The 21,673-nt window shown below is 35.1% G+C and overlaps 1 protein-coding gene across 1 annotated transcript; it reads left to right on the top strand.

Annotated features, from left to right (window-relative positions):
- Positions 1-1,245: 1,245 nt before the first annotated feature.
- Positions 1,246-17,308, top strand: LOC129270330 (WD repeat-containing protein 13-like). Its single transcript, XM_054907726.2, has 14 exons — positions 1,246-1,425; positions 5,858-5,913; positions 6,572-6,663; positions 7,594-7,648; positions 7,962-8,086; positions 8,875-8,957; positions 9,294-9,434; positions 10,192-10,358; positions 11,145-11,288; positions 11,617-11,675; positions 12,400-12,519; positions 13,095-13,213; positions 13,684-13,832; positions 14,265-17,308. Exons 1-14 carry the CDS (start codon positions 1,347-1,349, stop codon positions 14,325-14,327), a joined length of 1,452 nt encoding a protein of 483 aa, XP_054763701.2. The 5' UTR covers positions 1,246-1,346; the 3' UTR covers positions 14,328-17,308.
- The last annotated feature ends 4,365 nt before the right edge of the window (positions 17,309-21,673 follow it).

Here is a 21,673-nt window from a genome sequence, read left to right as displayed (position 1 = left end):
AATTAAGTTCAAATATTTCTCTTCTTGATTTCTGAATATACATTTCTGATATGATATTGTTTCTTATGACTATGCTTTATCAAGAGAAATAAATCAGAATATCTTACGAAACAAGATGATGTTGTTTCTTTCTTTTTTCCCCTTGGGGTAATGTTTGATATCGCATGAAGAATGATGTAGATTTTTTATATATTTGCAAGTTGCAACAAGAATCATGTGAAGATCTTTTCTCCAGTATGAGGGAAAACAAGCGTCCAATTAGGGATTAAAAAGATACATACCTGTGTAATGATGTCTTATGTTTATACCTGATGGATGCCGATATGTTCATATTGAGTCTTGACTGTTTCTAGAAACTGAACTTTTACACGAAAAATCCACGACATGTTTTCTTTGAGTTGAATAGTAATGCGTGATAAAAAAAGTAATATGTGAATGTTTTGCTTGACTGATTTATAATTGATTAATATATGTTTGATAAAATCAAACAACTATTGATAGATGGTGGAATGAATTGATAAATGGATTAATGAATGAATTGATGAATGGATTAATGAATGGATCGATGAATGGATTAACAAATGAATTGAATGGATTAATGAATGAAATGAATGGATTTATGAATTGATGAATTAAATGAATTAATGAACAGATTGAATGAATTAATGAAGGAATTTAATGTATCAATGAATGAATTGATTCATTGATTGATCGAATGCATGTTGGTCAGTAATCTAGGAGCGGATCAAAGCATGAAAGGATCTTTGCAAGGACCGCTGCCAATTTTTTTAATTTATGATGCTCCAGATGAGATGCTTGTATAACAAATTATTTGCAAACTTCATTTATTCATTCATCAAAAGTGAGCGAAATTTGTTGTGTATAAATGATATAATATTATGGCTTATGAAATGAATGTGAGCTTTTATTTTTAATACATGTAGTTGATAATGAATTTACATCATACATATTTTGGATCTCAGTATATTTCATTTTTAAATTGATCCCTATCCGCTTTGGAGGTGATTAATTATTTTTGGAGGAGCCGTACTATAGTGGGCTATGAAGACTAAATAATTCAATAATAATTATTTAGAAGACAAGTCAATATTATCTATGTTTATAACAAATTGAAATTTCCTAAAACTTTAACTTCTTGCAGGGACTTCATTGTCTGAGACGAAAAACCGAGGGAAAACATTGAATTTCTCAATTGTAAACGTTTATTTTTCATTTTTTATTTTTACACTACATCTATCGTACACCTCAGAACTCGGGAATTGTTTGGATCGGCAAAGCCAAAGTCACTTTAACATATAAAAGATATATAGTATCTAAATTTAAACATGACTACGATGTGGCAGCAAGTGTTGGCTATAGACGCTAAATACAACACGTACAGAACGCCGAATAATCCCCAATTTAGTAAGTATTTTTGGTCTTCTTTTCTCGTGCGGAACTGAGTGTGAGGGACACGCCCCGTCCTATCGCTTGAGCGCTGCTCACTTTCGACTCTGCCGTAAACTCCCGGCAGGCTGCCTGCTGGCGACCCGATACACAGTGCTTCCACTCTTCCTGGAATCCAGGAAATTCCAGGAAGTTTTGCTATTTTCCAGGATCATTCCAGGAAGTTTTGCTATTTTCCAGGATCATTCCAGGAAGTGAGAAATTACAGGAAGTTTTCCAGAAAGGCAGGAAGTTATCATTTTCGGGAATGATATTATTTTCTGAATATTAAAATAGGGCCTAGGCCTAGGGCCTAGCTATGGCACTCTTAGTACCAATGAGGTCCAAACATTAACATGTATGGACCTCATAGGCGACAATGCGTTAAAAACAGGTTAGAAGTCCTGCACCCAAGTATTTTTATGATATTAGTGATTATTACTCGAAAAATGCAAGCTTTGTCCTCATTTGTTTAGCATTTATTAAAAAATTACCCATTAACTATAATCCTACTCATATTTTAAATGTTATAAAATAAAGGGAAACTTACATTTATTTTGAGTCCTTTTTCGATCTTTTCTTGGCAGTCAGTCCGGTCCCGTCGAGTGCGATCAAAGCGGTACGAAGCTGATTTTCAGATCACGTGATACGAGTAGTCATCACCTGATCGATCGACTATCCTTTTTTAAAGACCGCAACAATTATAAATTTTATTATAAAATATATATAGAATAAATAATTGCATGATATTATATATATTTCTACAATTAAAAATATTTTGTGATATGAATTTAATATTTGACGTAAAAATCGCTATTTAACAAAATATTTATTAAAAAATAAAAATCAAACAAAATAAAAACGCCTTGGACACAGTGCAAAAAACCTAACAATTTGGCCGCGTTCTTAACAACTATCGTAAGGGGCGCTCTATTTATAAATAAAGTTGCATATGTAGCTGTCTACCGCGACAGGAACAGCCGCAGAATTGAAGCCAGAAGCGTGGGAAATTGCCAGAAAATTCAAGAAAAGAACCGGTGAGTACCGATTTAACAGTACTAATTTATTAAGTAACATTTATTGAATCATTACAAGATTTATTTTTTAGTAAAACAAAGCTTAGTTCTAAGCTAGGGCGGCCCAAATGCGCATGAGTGGAGTCCCAGTTTATTAGCACGGGTAAGTATTGGGGTGTCGCCTAGAGTGGCCTATGGCTATGTCAAAATTTATCACAAATGAAATTGGATCTTTCTAATTAAAATGTCAAAATTTTTACTTGCTTCGCTTGCTTGCAACTCTTTATAAATACGTCGTGTTTAGTCCCCTCAAATTTTTTGGCTCAATTATACGGCACTGGGCCCTATATTTCATTTTTTTGTGTGTATAGAAAAGAATTAGATCTAGGCCTAGTATAAGTATAACCTATTTATGGAAGACAAGAACATTAGGAAAATTTCAGCATATTTTGTAAAATTCCACGAACTCAGAGTAAATTCCAGGAAGTTCCATTTTGAAAAGTGGAAGGACTGCCGACAGGGTGACCAGACGTCCCGTATTTTGCTCCTTTCTCCCGGTGTGCTGACAAACCCTTCTCGTATTTCAGAATATTGAACAAAATATAGTTAATACATTTAAAAGTGACAAATTTTCATCAAATAACCAACAGATGACGAAGCAGAGACAACAATAAAATAGATAACTGTAAACTTTTGCAAGTTCTGCTGTGATTTTATTGCTAACCCACATTGCAAAGAAACTGGCCTCCTTCCTGTGACTGTGTGGCAGGCTACTAGCTAGGCATGTGCATGTAGGATCGGAGCAGATTCTCAATGGTGCAAACAATCTCACATGATAAACAGTTTTTCCACCAAAACAATCACAGAATCGGAGGGAAATTTTTATAATTATATTATGGATTCTCTGATTACTGATTAGGAGATGTAATCAGAGGAACAAGTTATTGAGTTTTCATAAATAGATCTAGTTCTTTCAGCTTTCGTTTTGAGTCTTGTTGTGATCGGTGCGAACTTGTAATGGGATGGAGAGATGTCTGTGTATGATGTTTCATCTAATTTTTGAAGATTGACAATGTTTCACTTTGAAATTTTATTCATTTCTAAAACATTTTTTTTAATTAAAAAAAAAAAAATATTTAAAAAACACCAAATGTCATGATTTTTGTTAGATGATTGGATTTTTTTGGTTTGCTTGAAGTTTGTAACTTTTTTACTCTTTCTTTCTTTTCTATCCTTCTTTCTTCACCCTTCTATCCTTCCTGCCTGCCCTTTTTTGTTCCATCTATCTTTCTTTCCTGATCTTTTCTCTCTGTGTTCATTTTTCTTTTTCTTTTTTTGAATTTTTTTTTTTAAATTTCCTTCTTTCTTTCCTTAAATTTTTCATTGCTTCCTTCTCCCTTTCTCTCCTTTTTCTTTTCGTTCTTTCTCTCCTTCCATTATTATTATTATTTTTTTTTTGTCCTCCCTTCATTCTTTCCTCCCTCTGTCATTCTTTACTTTATTTTTCCTTTTAATTCTTTTCCCTTATTCTTTCTTTCCATTCCTTCCTCCCTTCCTGTTTTTCTTCTTTCTTTGTTTCTTTCTTTCGAAGAATGAAGGAAACATTTTCTTTCCATCATTCTTTCTTTCCTCTTCCTTTTTTCTTTATTTTCCTTTCTCTCCTTTACTTTTTCTTTTGCACATTTATTCATCTTTCCTTCTTTTCTTTTTCTTTCTATATTCATTTCAAAGGATGACAGAAACCTTTTTTCTCTTTTATTCTTTCTTTCATCCTTCTTTTATTCTAACTTTTGTAATTTTTTTTCTTTTTTCCTTCATTTTTCTTTTGTTCTTCTCCATTTATCTCTTTTGTTTTGTCTTTTCTTTCTCTCCTTCATTCTTTCGTTCACCCTCCCTTCCAATTCTTTATACTTTTTTTCACAAGTAGTAACACTGTGTAGCCTTCTTTGTTAAGGCCTGGCTCGGTCGATCCGCTCGTGCACCGTGCTTTGTAGATTGTCCCGTATTTCATTTTGTGAAATCTGGTCGCCCTGACTGCCGATGCTTACGCGTTCAATGACCTAAAGGAGGGCGAGGGCCAAGCCCAAAGCCAAGAAAAATTGGAACTAGATCAGCTGTTCAGTAACATTTTTTCATGAGAATTAAGCATTGTTGCTTTATCATGGAATTGGGAGCCAGCGATTTTGTACAGTAGGGTGCATATGATTGTAAGTTGTTTTTTTTAGAACGGTCTCGCAGTCAGAGAGTGAAGACATGATTTGTGCATGGCTTTGTGGAGACGGGTAAAATTTTGTTAGAAATCATTTTAATGTAGGCCTATAAAGGCTAATGCAACATTCCCCACCGTAGCCATGTGTATTAATGATGGCATCTGGAACTTCCCCCCAAATAACAGCAGGTAAACATTTGTAAAACCATTTTATGCTGGCAGAATCTGCCCCAAAAAAAGAGAAAATAAAACAAAAAATCATTTTGCATCATTGGGCTTTTGACATTGCATTTTTTTAATTATAAAGTAATTAAAATCTGATTTTTCGGTGTGAAGTAATATAAAGATAAAAGGTAGACCAAAAGTGTTTTAGGAAACACAAAAAAAATCTGTCAATGCATCAGTTGTTTACCATGCCACTTGTGCATTTTCAGTGGGCTGTTACTTGGCCGGACAATCAAAACACTGTATGGTTTCAGTTACCTGGCTGGTGATCGTCCAAACCAGGGCGGGTCCAGGATTTTCAAAAAGGGGCGGGGGCACATTTTCCAGATGAAAATATGACAAGAAAAAGGTCCTCACTTTCAAAAGGGGGCACACTTGGGTAAAAAACAACATACTTACATTACAATTTTTTTAGCCCTCAAAGGGGGGGGGGGGGCACATCTGGCCCATGATGGCCCGCCAGTGGGCCAAATGATAGCGCAGCTCAGTCACATTTTCAAGTCAGATTATGTACATGTAATGTTTTTTTTTTGGGGGGGGGGCTTTAGAAGTTTAAAAAAATTATTTTTCTCAGTCTTAATACTGGGACCTATGCAGGCTTGCAAGTAGTTGGTACAGAATATATTTTTAAAATCAATTACCATAACTTCAAATAGAAATTAAGGAGTAAGACGGGGGAGTTTGATTCTATGATAATGAAACACTTTGATCGAAATCCTTATTCAATTTTGTGGAATCTGAGGTAATGAATATGATGTTGAATAATTCTTCGATAGAAAGATATTGTGCTGTTCAAAAGCGGTGAGTGGGATTTTGAATTGGCCTTTTGGTCATGCCACTATTCTGGAAAATTAATGCATATACTCTAGGATTGGTAATTAGTCCATCAAATTGTGCATTGATTGCCATTTCACACATGTTCGATAACCCTGATGATATTTCCCCAATGTACATTCTACAGGAACACTCTATATTCGAAGAAGAAGCCAGCTACTGAGAGATAGCGCCAAGGCTGGGGTAGGAAAATTGATTTTGTTATGATTGTATCTTAAGACTTTAATTGCATTAGAATTATATTGCAGTTACATTCCGTTTTGATGAGTTTGAAATTTTTTTACTTGAACAATCAAAGGTTTCACTTTGAAAGGGACAAAAAATTGATTGAAACTCATGTTATAGCCACAAGATTTGAATTTGGAGTTGGGAATACTTGTGAAACATAGCACGCTCTCAGCTCTCGTCATGAAGACTTTCTTTTCTTTTAATTTTTTGTTTACATAGTAGCCTACTCTCTGTACAGGCTATTTTTTCCTCATTTTTATTTACTCATAAAACATGTTTCTGTAAGACATGGAAATTGAAAGCTTTTAAATATTGTTTGATTTATTTTCTTCTAAAGCAGTTCTGATTAAGAGACTTTCATGCCAAAAAAAATTATTATCTGAGAACTAAAAAAATATGTGCAGCAACAAGAAAGATGTAGTATGACAAAATTCAAAATTTTTGGATATTTTTATTGTATTGACTCTCAGTAATTATTTTTTTAAAGTGTTTTTGTTACTGTTTTTATTGTTTCCATTTATAATAAGACATGATGATGTGCTAGATCATTTGATTTATTAATGTTTGTTGTTTTGAATTAACCATGTAAATGATATCTCCTTAATTTCAACAGTTTGATCCTCAGCTGAGAAAGCAGTATCTAAAACAGAGAATGCAGCTCCTGACTGACAAGTATGGCGCCAATATCTCACTCTCAGACCAAAGGTTAGCCAATATAAATGTTTGTAATACAGCGAGGCGTATATTTAAAGACCATCAAAGGAAAATAAAAGGTGGTCTTTTTATATATATATATATATATGTAGACAGGTTCCTTGAAAAACAATGGGGAATTATATTCAAATATCTTAATATCAAATTTACATATTCTTTGTGATTTCAATTTTAAGAGAGTCATACTTTCTGTTTCCTTGTCAGATTTCTTTCATACTTTCACCATTCTGTTTTTCTTATTTTTTTTCATCTCTCCCACACACTATTTCATGACCAAGGTCGGTTTCCCTCTTAAGACTTTTCTGCTCTGTGAGATTTTGGTATTATGGTTGAATGCCACAATATAATGAAAGTAATCAGAAAATTCTTAGAACCACAAAGCTCAGGAGATAAAACAAACAAATTGGCCTTGCATTAAATGGCAAAGGAGACCAAGGTTGATTTCCCTTATAAGACTTATAAGACTTTGCTGCTCTCTGAGATTTTTGGTAATTCCATTACCACAATATCATGAAAGTAATAAGAAAATTCTTAGAACCACAAAGCTCAGGTGAACAAACATATTGTCCTTACATCAAATGGTAAAGGAGAAGGCAAGATACAAAACAAGCAAACTTTGAAAAAATTTGAAGCAGAATTATGTCCCCTTAGACATTTTAATATTAGTTTCATGAAAATACTTTTGAAAACTTTGTAGGTATACATTAAATTGTTACAATAGCATAAAATTACCAACTCCAAAACTTGTTAAGATGAGTAACTGCCATTTTGATTATTTGATTGAACCAGTTGTGTAGTCATAGTCTACCTTTACCAGGGAAACATAAAGCTTCCTCTGTTCATAATCTTATGTCTGTAAGAGAAAACATAACTTGGTATGTTGTGGTTGGCACTAATATCTCATTTCAATTTACTTTATAGTGGTAGCCTGTGGAGCAGAAGTGCAAGTGTTCGAGGAAGCCGCACCAATCTAGACGTAAGTCAGATTTTTTTGTATTGACTCTTGGTATTGATCTATTAACTTTATCTATTTGTTCATTTATATTTTCATTCACTATTCATTTGGTATTTAATGGGGAATTTTACCCTGAAGGAAGTTGTTGGTTTTAATGGAAACAGAAAAATATTAGGGAAGACTTGATGAAAATTTGAAATTGTGTTAAAATATAACAGAGTTATGAATATTTGAAATTCAAGGGGCGATTTATTTGGGCTGTGATGAGGGCGAAATTGCCATGTTGACCTCCAGTATTTCCAATGCTTTTGATATCTTTGTGATGTGTTAATAGATGCTTGATGATAGTGAGATCCGTACCCACCGTCGTCAGCACAGCCGTGGTTCCTCCAGTAAGCTGGATCTGATGGTAGAGGATCAGGCTAGACTGGTTCCCACCAGAGAAGCTGGGGCTAGCAAGTGAGTCTAGATCTTTGGGCCTTTTACAATCCCTCTGCCTAAACACAAGTGTAAAGTCTGGAGAAAAAAAATGTAGTAATAATTCTACTTACCTTCTTTTCCTGCAACTTGCTATGATTTAAAATTATCCAAGCTACCATGATAAACTAATAAAATCCTGCCATTTTGTACGCATAGAATGAATTTGTCACAGAATCCTAACATTTGTTGTGGAAAGGGTTGGCAATCATTACTGTTCAAATGCTTGACTACAAGTTTTAGATAAACTCCTATTCAATATTCCACATACTGCTGCAGTTTGTGTTTCAAGTAGGTCCTTTGTACACTTTGATTGTGTTATGAGGTTAAGAACACCCATGACTCGATAAAGATAATCAGTAATTTCCATGGATCTCGATGACACCATGCTGGACTATTTTTGCCATGTGTATGATGATTCTTGAGTAATAATTGTATTTGCCTGAAAATTTGACCCTCTACATGATCTAGAAGTCTGCAGGCACAAACTATGATTGAAATTTTGATCAACAAGTCTTCTCACAAGACTAGCACATATGATATAAAACTTGCAGAAGGCCTCCAGTACATAAATCATTGTAGGCTGTGTATTAAGACCACTTAATTCGAGTGTAAGGGTTTGCATGGCAGACTGTGTATGATTCATGATCAATGATGAAAAACAAATCAAGGACCTGTCATAAACAAAGATTGCAGCTGTAATCTGATATATCAAGATTGTCATGGATCGGATCAGATTGAAATGAATCCATCTTTTGATTACCTCACAGAGCTATGGCAGGAGGGACTTCTCTCTCAGAGAACTATGCATTTACTGGTATGCATCATATATTTGACCACCATCAACGTGCAGGTAATATTTTTGTATCATTTTCTATGTTAAATGTAATGCAATGTTGAATAGCTTGAATATAGCTTTTGGTATTATTAGAAAAGTGCAGTATAAGTAATGATAAAATACATGTAAGATGATGATGTGGTAAAATGGTTTTGGCTCTCTCAAACATAGGGTTGTGCATTCAATTTCTGACCATGGTGTGTTTTCCTATACCTATTGGTTTCCAGCGCTATATAAAAGCAGAACATTTTTTTGGTCAAATAATACTCAAAATTATTATCATTATTATCATCATCATCATCATTATCATATGCATCCTGATTGAAAAGACTGAACAATTCTCAATTTCAGTGACTGCAGTGAAGTTTGCTAATGATGACAAGTCAAGGATAGCCTGCAGCTCACTGGATAAGACCATCTCCATCTGTCAGGTGTTGCCTTCACCTGCTACAGTGGTCTGTGTCTTAAAGGGACATACCAAAGGAATCACAGGTAGGATACCATACTTTTCTTTCTTGTGTTGAAGAAATTAGGAATACCATAGCTCAAATGCTACTTATTATATATGCTAGCCTTTGCCTATCACGATAGTTGTATTGTATGATTTAAAAAATACATGTATGTAGCTTTAATTTGTATTATTGTTGTTTACTTTCTCATAAATAATTTTAGTTTTTGGATGATATTTGTGAGTCTGAGGTGTCTTGGTTTCTATGATTGATGTAGGTGTGGTATGAACCAAGGGGGGGGGGGGGGGGAGGTCACTTCCTTTTGACAGTGGGACAGCATCCATAAGGAAAAAGAAAGGGGGTGTTTTTTGGCAGGTAGGTGCAGAATGCGAATAGAATGTAAAAAATGCCAAAATGAGAAAAGAGCCCCCTTAATCATGATGCCCTAAAATGCGAATAGAGTATGTAATTTGCAAATCTAGGATATCTGCACAATAATCCTTGTTTAGAGTGTGCAAATCTGGGATAATTATACAGAATCCGTGTTCAGAGTTTCCTAGTGTCCTGCCCATGAAACCTCATTAAGGGTGCTTTTTTAAGGACGATTCTATTGGATTCTGTCCATTCTTCAATGGCAGTGAAACAGGGCTCAGAAATATTCTACTCACTCATCTTTGACTCCTGTAATATTCCTTGTTGAATATTTCTGATGTCCCATCCGGAGCCATCAACTTGATATGATAATCCCCTTTTGTTTGATAGGTATTTCACTTTGAGGATTTCATTTCTCTTACTTCCAGATTTTAGTTGGTCTTTGTCCAACGACCTCATCCTTTCATGTTCCTTGGATGCAACAGCTCGTCTATGGGTAGTGAGCAGTGGGGCCTGTGCTCGTACTGTCACCGACCCCCAGCGAGCACCCCTACATGCATGCTGCTTTCAGCCGCTCAATAACAACATGGTGGTTGTATCCTTTTGAGTTGCCAATTTAGAAATCATTAGAGATAATAATGATAGTGGCTAACTATCATATACTAGTAGTTCATTAGTGCGCCTTTTGTTGTTCATGGCACTTAAAGAAAGTTCTATGTACATATTAACAATTGAGATTGAATACAAATAGAAATATGAACTCTTCTGAAAGTATTGTACTATGAAAAAGTTAATGAGAGAGGAACAGATTAGTTTTCAGTGGAGCATTTAATCGGTTTTTTTTACTGACAAGTTGTCAAATTTGACAACCTTCCTTATGTTTGATTTGCTGAGAAGCACAAAACTTATGCTCTCCAGATTTGATTTAAATGTTGATGATGTTAGAGGTAATTGGATAGGTGGTTGATTCTATAGCATTGGTCTGATACCTGAAAAACCATGATTACCCTGTCCATGTTTTATGCTACATTTAGGAGCAATAGAGCATCTGATGACAAGCAAAGACTATGTCTAGGATGAAATATTAAATTGAGCTATGCAAATATGTGGAGGAGGTAGATTAACTAAATGATTCATGTGTTAATAAAATAATATTTAATACAATCCCTCCTTTCAACTAGAATCCATTGTAAGGAATGAAGAGTAAATGAAAAGGAGTCATATTTTTAGTTCATTGTGAAATCTATTCATCTTATGGATCATCAGAATTTCAAAATTATTGTTATTGCTTCTCCATCATTTATTGATAAAGAATATTTACTGTAGTCTCATATTAGATATTGTCTTTTACATTTTCCTGAGCGGCCATTTTTGTTCACAGACGGGCAATACGAGAGGTCTGATACAGGTCCTGAATGTTTCTACAGGGAAACCTACCAAGGGCGGTCAAGGGAAACTGACCGGTCAGGTGCTATGTCTGGCATTTAATGATTCAGGTACCCTTCTGTGGGGTGGAGATGATAAGGTGAGGATTCTTAGGGGTAGTGTGCTGAATATCACTGGCAGTTCTATAAACTATGTTCCTCCGACCCCTTAATGTTGGACAAATTTATAATGTATCAGTTATCCTTGTTCATATGAAGAGTTGTAAAGCTTTCAAATTAATGCCTTGAGCTGTTAGTTCTAAAATTGTTTTAAAATTGGTTTGAAATGAATGAGGAAAAATCAGAGGAGCAGAGTGAAGAAAATTGATTTTAATCTCCATTTTATATTCCTTAATTAAGTGAATTGATTATGATAAATGAATTCAATTAATTTCAATTTTCATTTCAATTCAATATTCAATCCCATAGGGTGTTATCTCATCATTCCAATATGACATGGCTACAGGCAAACTCACCAAAGGAAAGAGGTTTGTATCTCTGTTTTGTGTCTTCTATCAGGCAAATAAAAATAAATATATCAGAATGAAAATTTGTTCTGTTTTCAGATTTGTTTCACCACTTTTCCGTACTTTCTGATGTAAAAAGAGAAAATTGACAGCAAATCAAATTGAATGATTTCAGTAGCTTAAAACTGTATATTGCAATTTTTTTTTATTATAACAAGTTTTATGAAATGGGTTTTTTTACTTTGTTTTAATGTGTATTATATGACCTCTAGATAGATCCTTGTCATTTGATTGGTTGTTTGATATCGATCATTCAGCCCATTTTTCAATGATGTCATCCATGCAATTTTGGATTCATACAATTTGTCCATTACACGCTCACCGTGACAAACGGCGCTATGAGTTATAACACAGTGCCAGTGTTGTATGTATGCAACAATCAACAGACCATGCTCGCACTGAAAGCACTTTTGCATTCAAATTTATAAATGTCAAATGACAAGGATCTATTTTTAGGTGTCATATAAAACAAATAATGAATGTTCGTTTCATTCGTGCAATGGACAGAATACTTCATTTGGTGAAAGATGAAATAATGATCCATTCTATGCCTGGTTGAATGGATCATTTCATCTTTCACCTCATGAAGTATTATGTTCATTGCACTCATAAACATTCATTATTTGTATATATTAAAATTGGCTTTAGTGATAACAAGAATGTTTCTATTGCTTTACATAATTAGATTGGTTGTATGTGAGGGGAGTCCCATCACCTGCATTTCATTCCGAGCCTGGGTATCGAGGGAAGCGAGGGATCCCCTTCTCCTCATCAACTGTGCTGTCAATCAACTATGCCTTTACAAGTAAGTGTCTGTGTCAAGCAAGGAAAAAAAAACTACACGAGGGCTCGAGCGATGTCTCTTTCTAAATGCTCAAATGAACCATGGAAAACCCCCATTCACTACAATGTTTTTTAGTTTATCCATTGTTGCAAATTAAGGCAGTAGGTTGTGATTTTTTTTTTTACTTGCAACTTTCAAGCATGTGTGGCCAAAAGGTGTAAGCCATCATCAATATCAAAGTCACAATATCACAATTGTTATCATGACCATCATCATTATCATCACCATCATCATCAAAGTCAATGTCATCATCTTCAACATCATTATCAGGATCGTCATCACCATCATCATTTTTATCATCATCATCACCATCACCACCACCACCACTATGATCCTCACTACCACCACCACTTACATGTACACCACCATCACCATCATCACCGCCAACATCATTGCCATCACCATGATCATGACTGTCATCATGATCATCTTTGTCTTCTCCATCATCATCATCAATATTATTTTATCTTTACTTGTGCCTTGACTCGTATATTTAACATCGCCCCTTATGCAATATATTTGATATTCAATATTAGGATAACAAGCAGTGACGGTGAGGTGAGTCTGAAGAAGACATTTTCCATCAAGCATCGCAAGGAGACCATCCGGAGCTCATTCTGCCCTCTCATGTCATTCAGGGAAGGAGCGTGTGTGGGTAAGAGTGACCTTTGAACTCTGTAATCATTGTAACATGGCTTTGCATCTTCTAATTGGCAACACGGGCCTAGGCCCTGCTGCATAAAAGTGGCTGTAAAAGTAACTCTGCCATTGTAACGATGCTAAACAACTCATCAAAATCAATTATTTCATTGAAGTTACCATTGGATGGCAATGTGCCTGGGTTTCCATCAGCTCCAATCCTGATTTATTTGTGTGTCTTATGAAAATCGAACTTAAAGTCAATGTAAAGAGAATAAAGGAAGATGTCTGTATTGCCTTTATTACTATTTTGTGTAGTGTCCATCATATTGTGTTGTAAGACAATACCTAATTTGCACATTTTCTTACATGGCACCCACCCCATGTAATACCATTGCTTGATTTTGTTACACTCCAATATATCTCATTTTCTTATGTATTTTCAAAAGAATTTCCTTGAAATCTTATTGATGTGTTCTTATACAGTGACTGGCAGTGAGGACTTGAGCGTTTACTTCTTTGACATAGAACGTAAATTAAAGCCATGTGTGAACAAGCTCCAGGGTCACTCTGCTCCTGTAATGGGTGTGAGCTTCAACTATGATGAGAGTCTGCTTGCTACATCAGATGCTGAGGTAAGTACGCTACAGTTCTCATGGGAAAGGGGCAGTACAGTGCATCTTAAAAAAAACTATACACCTTTGAAATGGGGTGCGCCAGAGGCATTGCAAATATACATTGCATTAAAAAATATACACTTTTGAAATGGCGGGGGAGGCAATCCAAATATACAGGTTCATGTTGAAAAAAAATGCAATTTTTGAATGGGGTAGGGGACAGTGACAGTCCAAATACATGTATCTTGAATCTTTAAAAAACTATACACTTTTGAAATGACTGTTAAATAAAAAAATATATCACTATTGGAGAGAAGGATTATATGAGATCCTCGCAGAGCACCTACTTCTAGTTTTGCACATGCACAAACAGTTCTTTTTGCAGACTGCAATGTAAGTTGCAACATTGCAAATCAAATACATGTGTCTTTAATATGTTTTACATCTCAGGGTTTGGTGATTGTTTGGAAGAGACAACAAGATGAAGGAGCTCCGATTCTTGAGCAGACATGATGGTCCAAGATGGCACCAGAATCAAAGAATTGAAATAAACTCTTCTAACCTAGAGGTCAAAAGACATCTAATAATTCTTTGATTGTGAAGCTGGCTTCTTGTATTAGGAATACTATACCACAGCGTTGATAATCATACACAGACGTATGTGTTTGATTAGTCATGTCAAGCTATAGACCTTATTGTCATTGTACCGCCATCTTAGAGACAGAAGCCACTGTCTTGCGTGTTGGTGATCTGCAGCTGGTGCATCTTTGACAACTCTGTTTCCATTTATTCCTATATCCTCTGAGGGAGGGCGCTATGGGATTATGATGTCATATGCATAACGGTCTATATCATGGCGTGTGATAATGTGCTTCAGAGCTTGGTTAGATGCAAGAGGAAGTTTTGTCACTGAAAGTTGCTTAAATATACTTCCTGATCGTTCAGTTATTTCCGAGTGCCGGACAGTTACCTCCGATGAGGATGAAGATAATGTTATCATTAATAATACAATGGGGGCTATCTATCTCCTTATACATGTATTATTGAAACTAGTGTTTAGCATTTACCCGAATACAGGTAACTTTTTCTGAAATTCTGTTTTGAATCTTGGATTAGCAAGACTAGTAGGATATGATTCCTGGCATTCAATAGCTGAGTAGCTTTTAATATTCATTATTTAATTTGTCTGATATTAGAATATCAAAATAGTGGTCTATGGGGGTGTTACAAGAAAATATTTGCAACCAATTGCAAATATTCTGTTCCAATTTTACAATTGATCAATTTTAACTGTAGTAAATAAGATTACTCTGCTTGTATCAAGATGCAGATTAGAAATCAATTGCAAATTTGCAATTAATCTCAAAACTTATGATTGATTAAGGGACCAAAAATAGACTTGCAATTGATCGCAAGTTTCTTGCAATGCCCCATACCAGGTATGTGTTTTCCAGGTTTGAATCAGTGAGGGCATGCATAATGAACAAGATATACATTCCAACCCATTCACATAAAATTTTCTGGGGAGAGAGTATTATGAAACAGAAACCATTATGATGAGATGATTATTTGGGTTATTTAATTGAGAAAATGTCCAACAAAAGATTTCATTTTCTATGATAAACTTAACTCACCTTTTTCTATGATGTGCAATAAAATTGAAGAAGTGGCTGTAAGAGAAATTCTTAGATTCTTGCTTCTGTTCCATACAACTAGTTGAAAATTATGATCTTACAACTTAAACAAGCTTTGATTTGATGATTAACTCAATGAGAATTATATCTGTTAAGTTTATATTGATACCATGCAAGTCTGCCATACATTGACAAAAGAAGGCAAATGACAGAAATGTAATTTCCTATTAAAAAATATCTCTGTAATTTACCTAGATGCCAATCCATTCACATGATGGTAAACCAGACGCATCTCAGCGAATCAGGTGCCCGTTTCATAAAGACTTGTTATAATATCATATGCCCACTTTCTATAAAAAATCTAGTATCAGCCAATCAATTCAAAGGATTTCAGATTTCTATGATTGCAAATTTGTTATTATAACAAGTTTTATGCAACGGGCCCCTTGAGCCTGTTGCATAAAACTTATTACATATTTGCAATTACAGTTTAAAGCTACTTAAATCATTCAATTTGATTGGCTTAAATGTGTTACAGAAATGGTTCATTGGTTAGTACATGTAAAACAAGTCTTTATGAAACAGGAACCAGTAATTTTCTATGACATTTGTAAAATGTAATTACATTATACACTCAATTTTTGTCTCGCCTGCATAGCAGAGCGAGACTGTATAGGCGCCGCTTTTCAATGGCGGTGGCGTCGTCAACATTGAAATCTTAACCAAGGTTAGGTTTTTGAAATGTCATCATAACTTAGAAAGTATATGGACCTAGTTCATGAAACCTGGACATAAGGGTAATCAAGTATTACTGAACATTCTGCCTGAGTTTCAGGTCACATGACCAAGGTCAAAGGTTAATGAACTTAGACCATGTTGGGGGAATCAATATCGAATCTTAACCAGGGTTAAGTTTTTGAAATGTTATAACTTGGAAAGTGTATGGACCTAGTTCATGAAACTTAGATATTAGAGCAATTAAGTATCCCTGAACATCCTGTGCGCATTTCAGGTCACATGACCAAGATCAGAGGTCATTTAAAGGTCAATGAACTTCGGCCGTGTTTGTTGAATTGACATCATAACTTAGAAAGTCTATGGATCTACACATGTAGTTCATGAAACATAGACATAAGGGTAATCAAGTATGTTTTGTACTTGTCTAAGGTCACATGATCATGGTCAAAGGTCATGTTGGACATAAGGGTAATCGAGGACATAGTATTTATTATCATATGAATGTTTTCTTTTGTGAATAATTATTCAGTAGCTGTTTTCAAAGTCAGCACTGCTGCTATATTGAATCGCGTAATGCAGGCAAGACTGCCAGAGGCGTTCCACTTGTTATTAATATGCAATTTGATTTCTTTTGCAAAATATGACTGAACGTGTCTTGAATGGTACTGTATGTACCATACTGTTCATTAAAAAATTCAACATTCCATATATGAATTAGAAAGAATGGTGAGTACATTGTCTTGTGAAAGTAATTTTTGTGAATAAGTAGAATAAATATTTTTTTCAAGACTTGCTGCGAATCATTCTGGTAAGTGTATGGTGCGATGAAGCTCTGTAACAGTTTACATAATGTCTTTCTTCTGTACAACGTTGCTGAGCTTTTTAGCGCCATTTCTGAACATTTCGCTTCGACCTGTTCACTTCTTCCTCTCTTCAAATGATAGTTCCGATAGATATATGTATTTGAAAAATTTATTGTAATAAATGTGTATTTTATGAAGTATCTTTTCAACAGTACTGATTTCTTGTATGTAAAATTTATATTAGGATATTAATATATATACAATATTGCTTGAAATAAAGTTTAGTCTGTCACGCCAAGTTGTAGTGACGTCGATCAAATATCAATGCAGTCAGAATGTGTGTCTTTATGTGAAAATGTCTACTTTTATTTGGTCTCGGAATGATTATAGTGCGATTCCATAAAATAATAAACCTTTATGGTTGACCTCATTTTCTCTATTCTTTTCTCTCTACATTCTTTTTCTTCTATTTCTCCTTTCCTCCAAGTTCTTTTCTCCATCAATTCTCTTCTGATCCTTCTCCTTTTCTCTCTGTATTCCCCCTATTTTTCTTTTATTTCTCTCTCCTTTCTCCTTCATTTTCTTTTCTATATCCCTTCTCTTCTGCCCCGTTTCTTTCTCTTTTTTTCCTCCTCTTTATTACCCTTCTTTTCCTTCCTCCTCTCTTCTTTTCTTCAAACGACTCACGGGTTGAAGCTAAACTACCACAATAATAAATTTGAGACAATCAGTTTAACCCCCTCTGGGCTCAGATCAATGTAAGTTCTTGGACAACCTAAATAATAATAAAAAAAATTCTTGTATAGCGAATATCACACGATTATAACGTCTCTTGTGCTCTTCAAAAGGACTTTGATATTATTACCCTGGCTTTAGCTTAGGGCCGTATTACACCGCACATGCACTTCAAGGAATTAATTCCTACCAGGTACCCATTTACCTCGCCTCACCAGTGCAACACAATGTGGATAAATTTCTTGCAGAAGGAAACTAATCCATGGTTGGGATTTGAACCCACGACCCTCTGCTTCAAAGTCAGGAGACAAAACAACCCAGTAGGAGCTCCTGAAATGAGGTCAGTTTTGGTTGAATTTTCAAGAAAAAATTCAATGGTGAATTTTCTTTTTGCAAGAGAATTGCAATATGAAAATGAAAGTAAGAACAGGTGTCAATGACTATTAAAAGACAGGCTAATACATAACACCCCAAAAACATTTCAACTTTATTTCATTTAATATCTCTGAGAAACAAAATAAATCACATTTTATTACAAAACCAAACCATTAGTTGACCTCTAGGAGTTACTTTTCCCATCAAATGTGGGGTACATATGTACATGATTATGCATCTATTTATTGGGAATAAGTTTATGATATTAAAATACTTATCAACATATAATGTACATCGATACTCATGAAAACATCATAAAACACAAGTGAAAATATGATAAGTCAAAGTAACCTCAATGGTTAGTCTTTGGGCTGGGCTAAGATGAGGGTGAAAGATTTGGTATTAATTCTTATGATATAAACAAACTTAAAAATATTTTACAATTTCAAAGTATGTTCACATGTATACAATATTTCAGTTGACATTGCATTTACAATGATACATTGAATGTACATAAACAACAAATATATTATGTCAAATAAATATATTGGTATACCGTATGTATATTTGAAAACTACAGCAATTTATTCCAGAATTGTTAAAGTATACACACAAAGAAAATTCACGAAAGTGATGATTATAGACAAATTATATATGAATGGAAAGGTCTTGTCTTTTTATACACAAATATGTCACTAAAAAGTCTTATCGATGTCGTGGAAATGCAAGAAATGAAATTATTAGAGACCATTCTAAGCCCCCCAGCCGCCCCCCAGACCGACAGTTCACGCAGTGAAAACAGTCGAGAATAATGACGTCACACAATAATCGAGCTCATCATCCCTCTGTGCATAATACACTGAATCACCTTACTGACCTCTTCAATATCTTCCGAATTTACCGTTTTCTTCATGTAATGTGACATCCGAATTCTGTTTTCGACAACTTCAGACTATAAGGGAACCAGAACTGTGTTATTTTGCCCGTTTTTTATTGAATTGTGAACTGGAAAGATCGATTCTGTCCACTCGACAGTCTTCGTTGTGTTGCTCTACTAACTATTGAAAAACTCCAAGCTGCACGGTCCCATTCACTTGCTCCCGATGCATGTTGCAGGCTACGCTGTTTGATCCAGTCAAAAGTCAAGGTAAGCATGTTTGGAAACTGTACTTGTTCTGACGATGCATTCAGGTCAGATGACAGATACAGATCTGATATAAGTTTAGAATCATGCATTTTGGCATAACTACTATTAAAATTAAAAAGTTTTTATTTTAGAAATAATGTTTTTGTACAATTCCACCCAACCCAAGGCAAGGGTTCATTACATGCCGCCACGCACAGAAAAATCAAGCCATAGAAGTCGTGTGTTGTGGACCCAAGAAGTGAGATCCCAGACGCCTCCAGGCTAAGCACGCGCGACCCACTAGTTAGAAATCCACTGCCAAACGCGGTTCGTGGTGCGGGGTTAGTATACTTAATACGTGTGAGTGGCACAATTCCAGCAGATTTTTTCTTCAGATTTCTAAAACTGGTCAGGACTCAGGCAGGCAATTAAATTATTTAGGAGCACTGAGTGGTATGGACCATGGCTGAAAATCTGCTGTTTCAGAGGAATGTTTAAGTTTTTATTATACACAGAATTATATCACCATGATGCCGATGTCATGAAGCCAGACAAATTTTCAGCAGTGATTACCCTGATTCCTGGCCAAAATCACTCACACGTATTGCGAGGTTAGTATTAGTATACTACTAGTACGTATTGCGAGGTTAGTATTAGTATACTAACCACGAACCGCGTTTGGCAGTGGATTTCTAACTAGTGGGTCGCGCGTGCTGGGATCTCACTTCTTGGGTCCACGACTTCTATTGCTTGAATTTTCTGTGCGCGGCGGCATGTAATGAACCCTTGGGTGGGCCAAAATTAGAGTCTGGTGTTTCTTTCTGATTAGAGTGTTGCTGCATATATGTATGCGTAATGCCTTCAACAATGAAGATAAATGCAATCTTTGTAATGACACAGAGACTCAGAGAGCACCGTACCTCAAGTGATGTTCGTGTAGTCTCCACTTCACTACTGGAGTACTGCTACAGCCTACACTACGCTACACACTTACCCGGGTAGGTGTGGCGTACATGTACGGTAGTCTAGTGTAGCGGTAGTGAAGTGGAGTGGGGCCTACACAAACATCACTTGAGGTAGAGCACCAGTGTTCTGAGTGGAACTTTTCAGGTGTCTAAACCTACTATCATTTGTTGTTGACCGGGAATTACATGCCACCGCACGTCATCAATCATCACGATAATTAAATTCATACTTTGATTTGATTATTTAAACTATTTCTTTTTTTCTCTCTTCTACACACAGATCTGCACAGTTGCTAACTCTGGTGACTTCTGGTCTCTGCTTGCTACCTCAATCTGGGAGATTCCATCATGTCCTTTTACTATGATTTGGATATAGCCATTTTTTTCTTCACTCTTTCCAGGACCTACGGTTTGCAAGTTGTGGAATGATAATGATACAAAAGAAAAAATTTCTTTATCAATCTTGGAAACAATTTTGAGCACAGTTTTGGAGAGAACTAAGAAATTTTACTCGGACAGGAATACAGCTTGTCAAAAATAATAACACACAATTTAAAACGAAAGAACAATTTTAATGTTACTAGGGCATTTTGCGAGAAATGTTATACTCAATCACACGTCCCAAATCAAGGGAAAGTCCTTTGATTAAACATGTAGTTGAATTGCGATTGCAACTCGACCTTATTACGCTTGAATTTGAATTTAAGACTTACGCTTGATTTGCAATTGAACATAAGTTTCTTGCAGTGCCCCATAATTATGTTTTGTTATCAGATATTTAACGTGCTGATTTTTCTCGAAAGGTATAATATATTTGTCCTTTTAAACGGTATTTGAATATGGGTACGCCTTTTATTTGTTTTCCACAATATTTATTGCATGTATGAACAGAAGTGAAATATTTATTGTGAAGCACTGTGAATGTTGTGTGATGGTTCATCATCAGACTGAAAGCCTGGTGGATGTGAGGAAGTGGCCTGGATGAAAGAAAAGTGAACATGTGTCCAATTACTGATTTGCATATTCTAAGACAATTTTGTTTCTGGATAAATTTTGCTATGCATTCCCTACATTAAGAGTAAAGGAGAAGTCCACGCAATCAACAATTCATTTGAATTTAAAGAAAAATAACAAGATATTGCAGGAAATTTCATAAAAACTTTGATTCAAATTTATATAATTACTATTTTAACAGTTCCGTAAATATAACCTATTGTGATCAGATGAAGAGTTTCCTATCGTCAAATCTGCAAAGAATAAAAAACAAAATGCCACAAAAAATAGAAACGAATGTGATGTGAGTGACAACTCTAATTTGCATATCATTGTTTTGTGTATATGACTGTTTTGAGTAAAAACAACAAGGGAAATCACTCTATTCAAATAATTTTTAGTTGATGTGGACTTGACTTTTAACTCTACCCCTCCCATCCCAAATAAGAGTAGAAATAATCTAATCAAGAACTTGAAAATCAAAAGCAGC

This window comes from Lytechinus pictus, chromosome 10 (assembly GCF_037042905.1).
Source record: "Lytechinus pictus isolate F3 Inbred chromosome 10, Lp3.0, whole genome shotgun sequence".
Classification (NCBI taxonomy): Eukaryota; Metazoa; Echinodermata; class Echinoidea; order Temnopleuroida; family Toxopneustidae; genus Lytechinus; species Lytechinus pictus.
The sequence above is the reverse complement of the archived record's forward strand: the minus strand, read 5'-3'. Positions and strand labels throughout refer to the sequence as shown.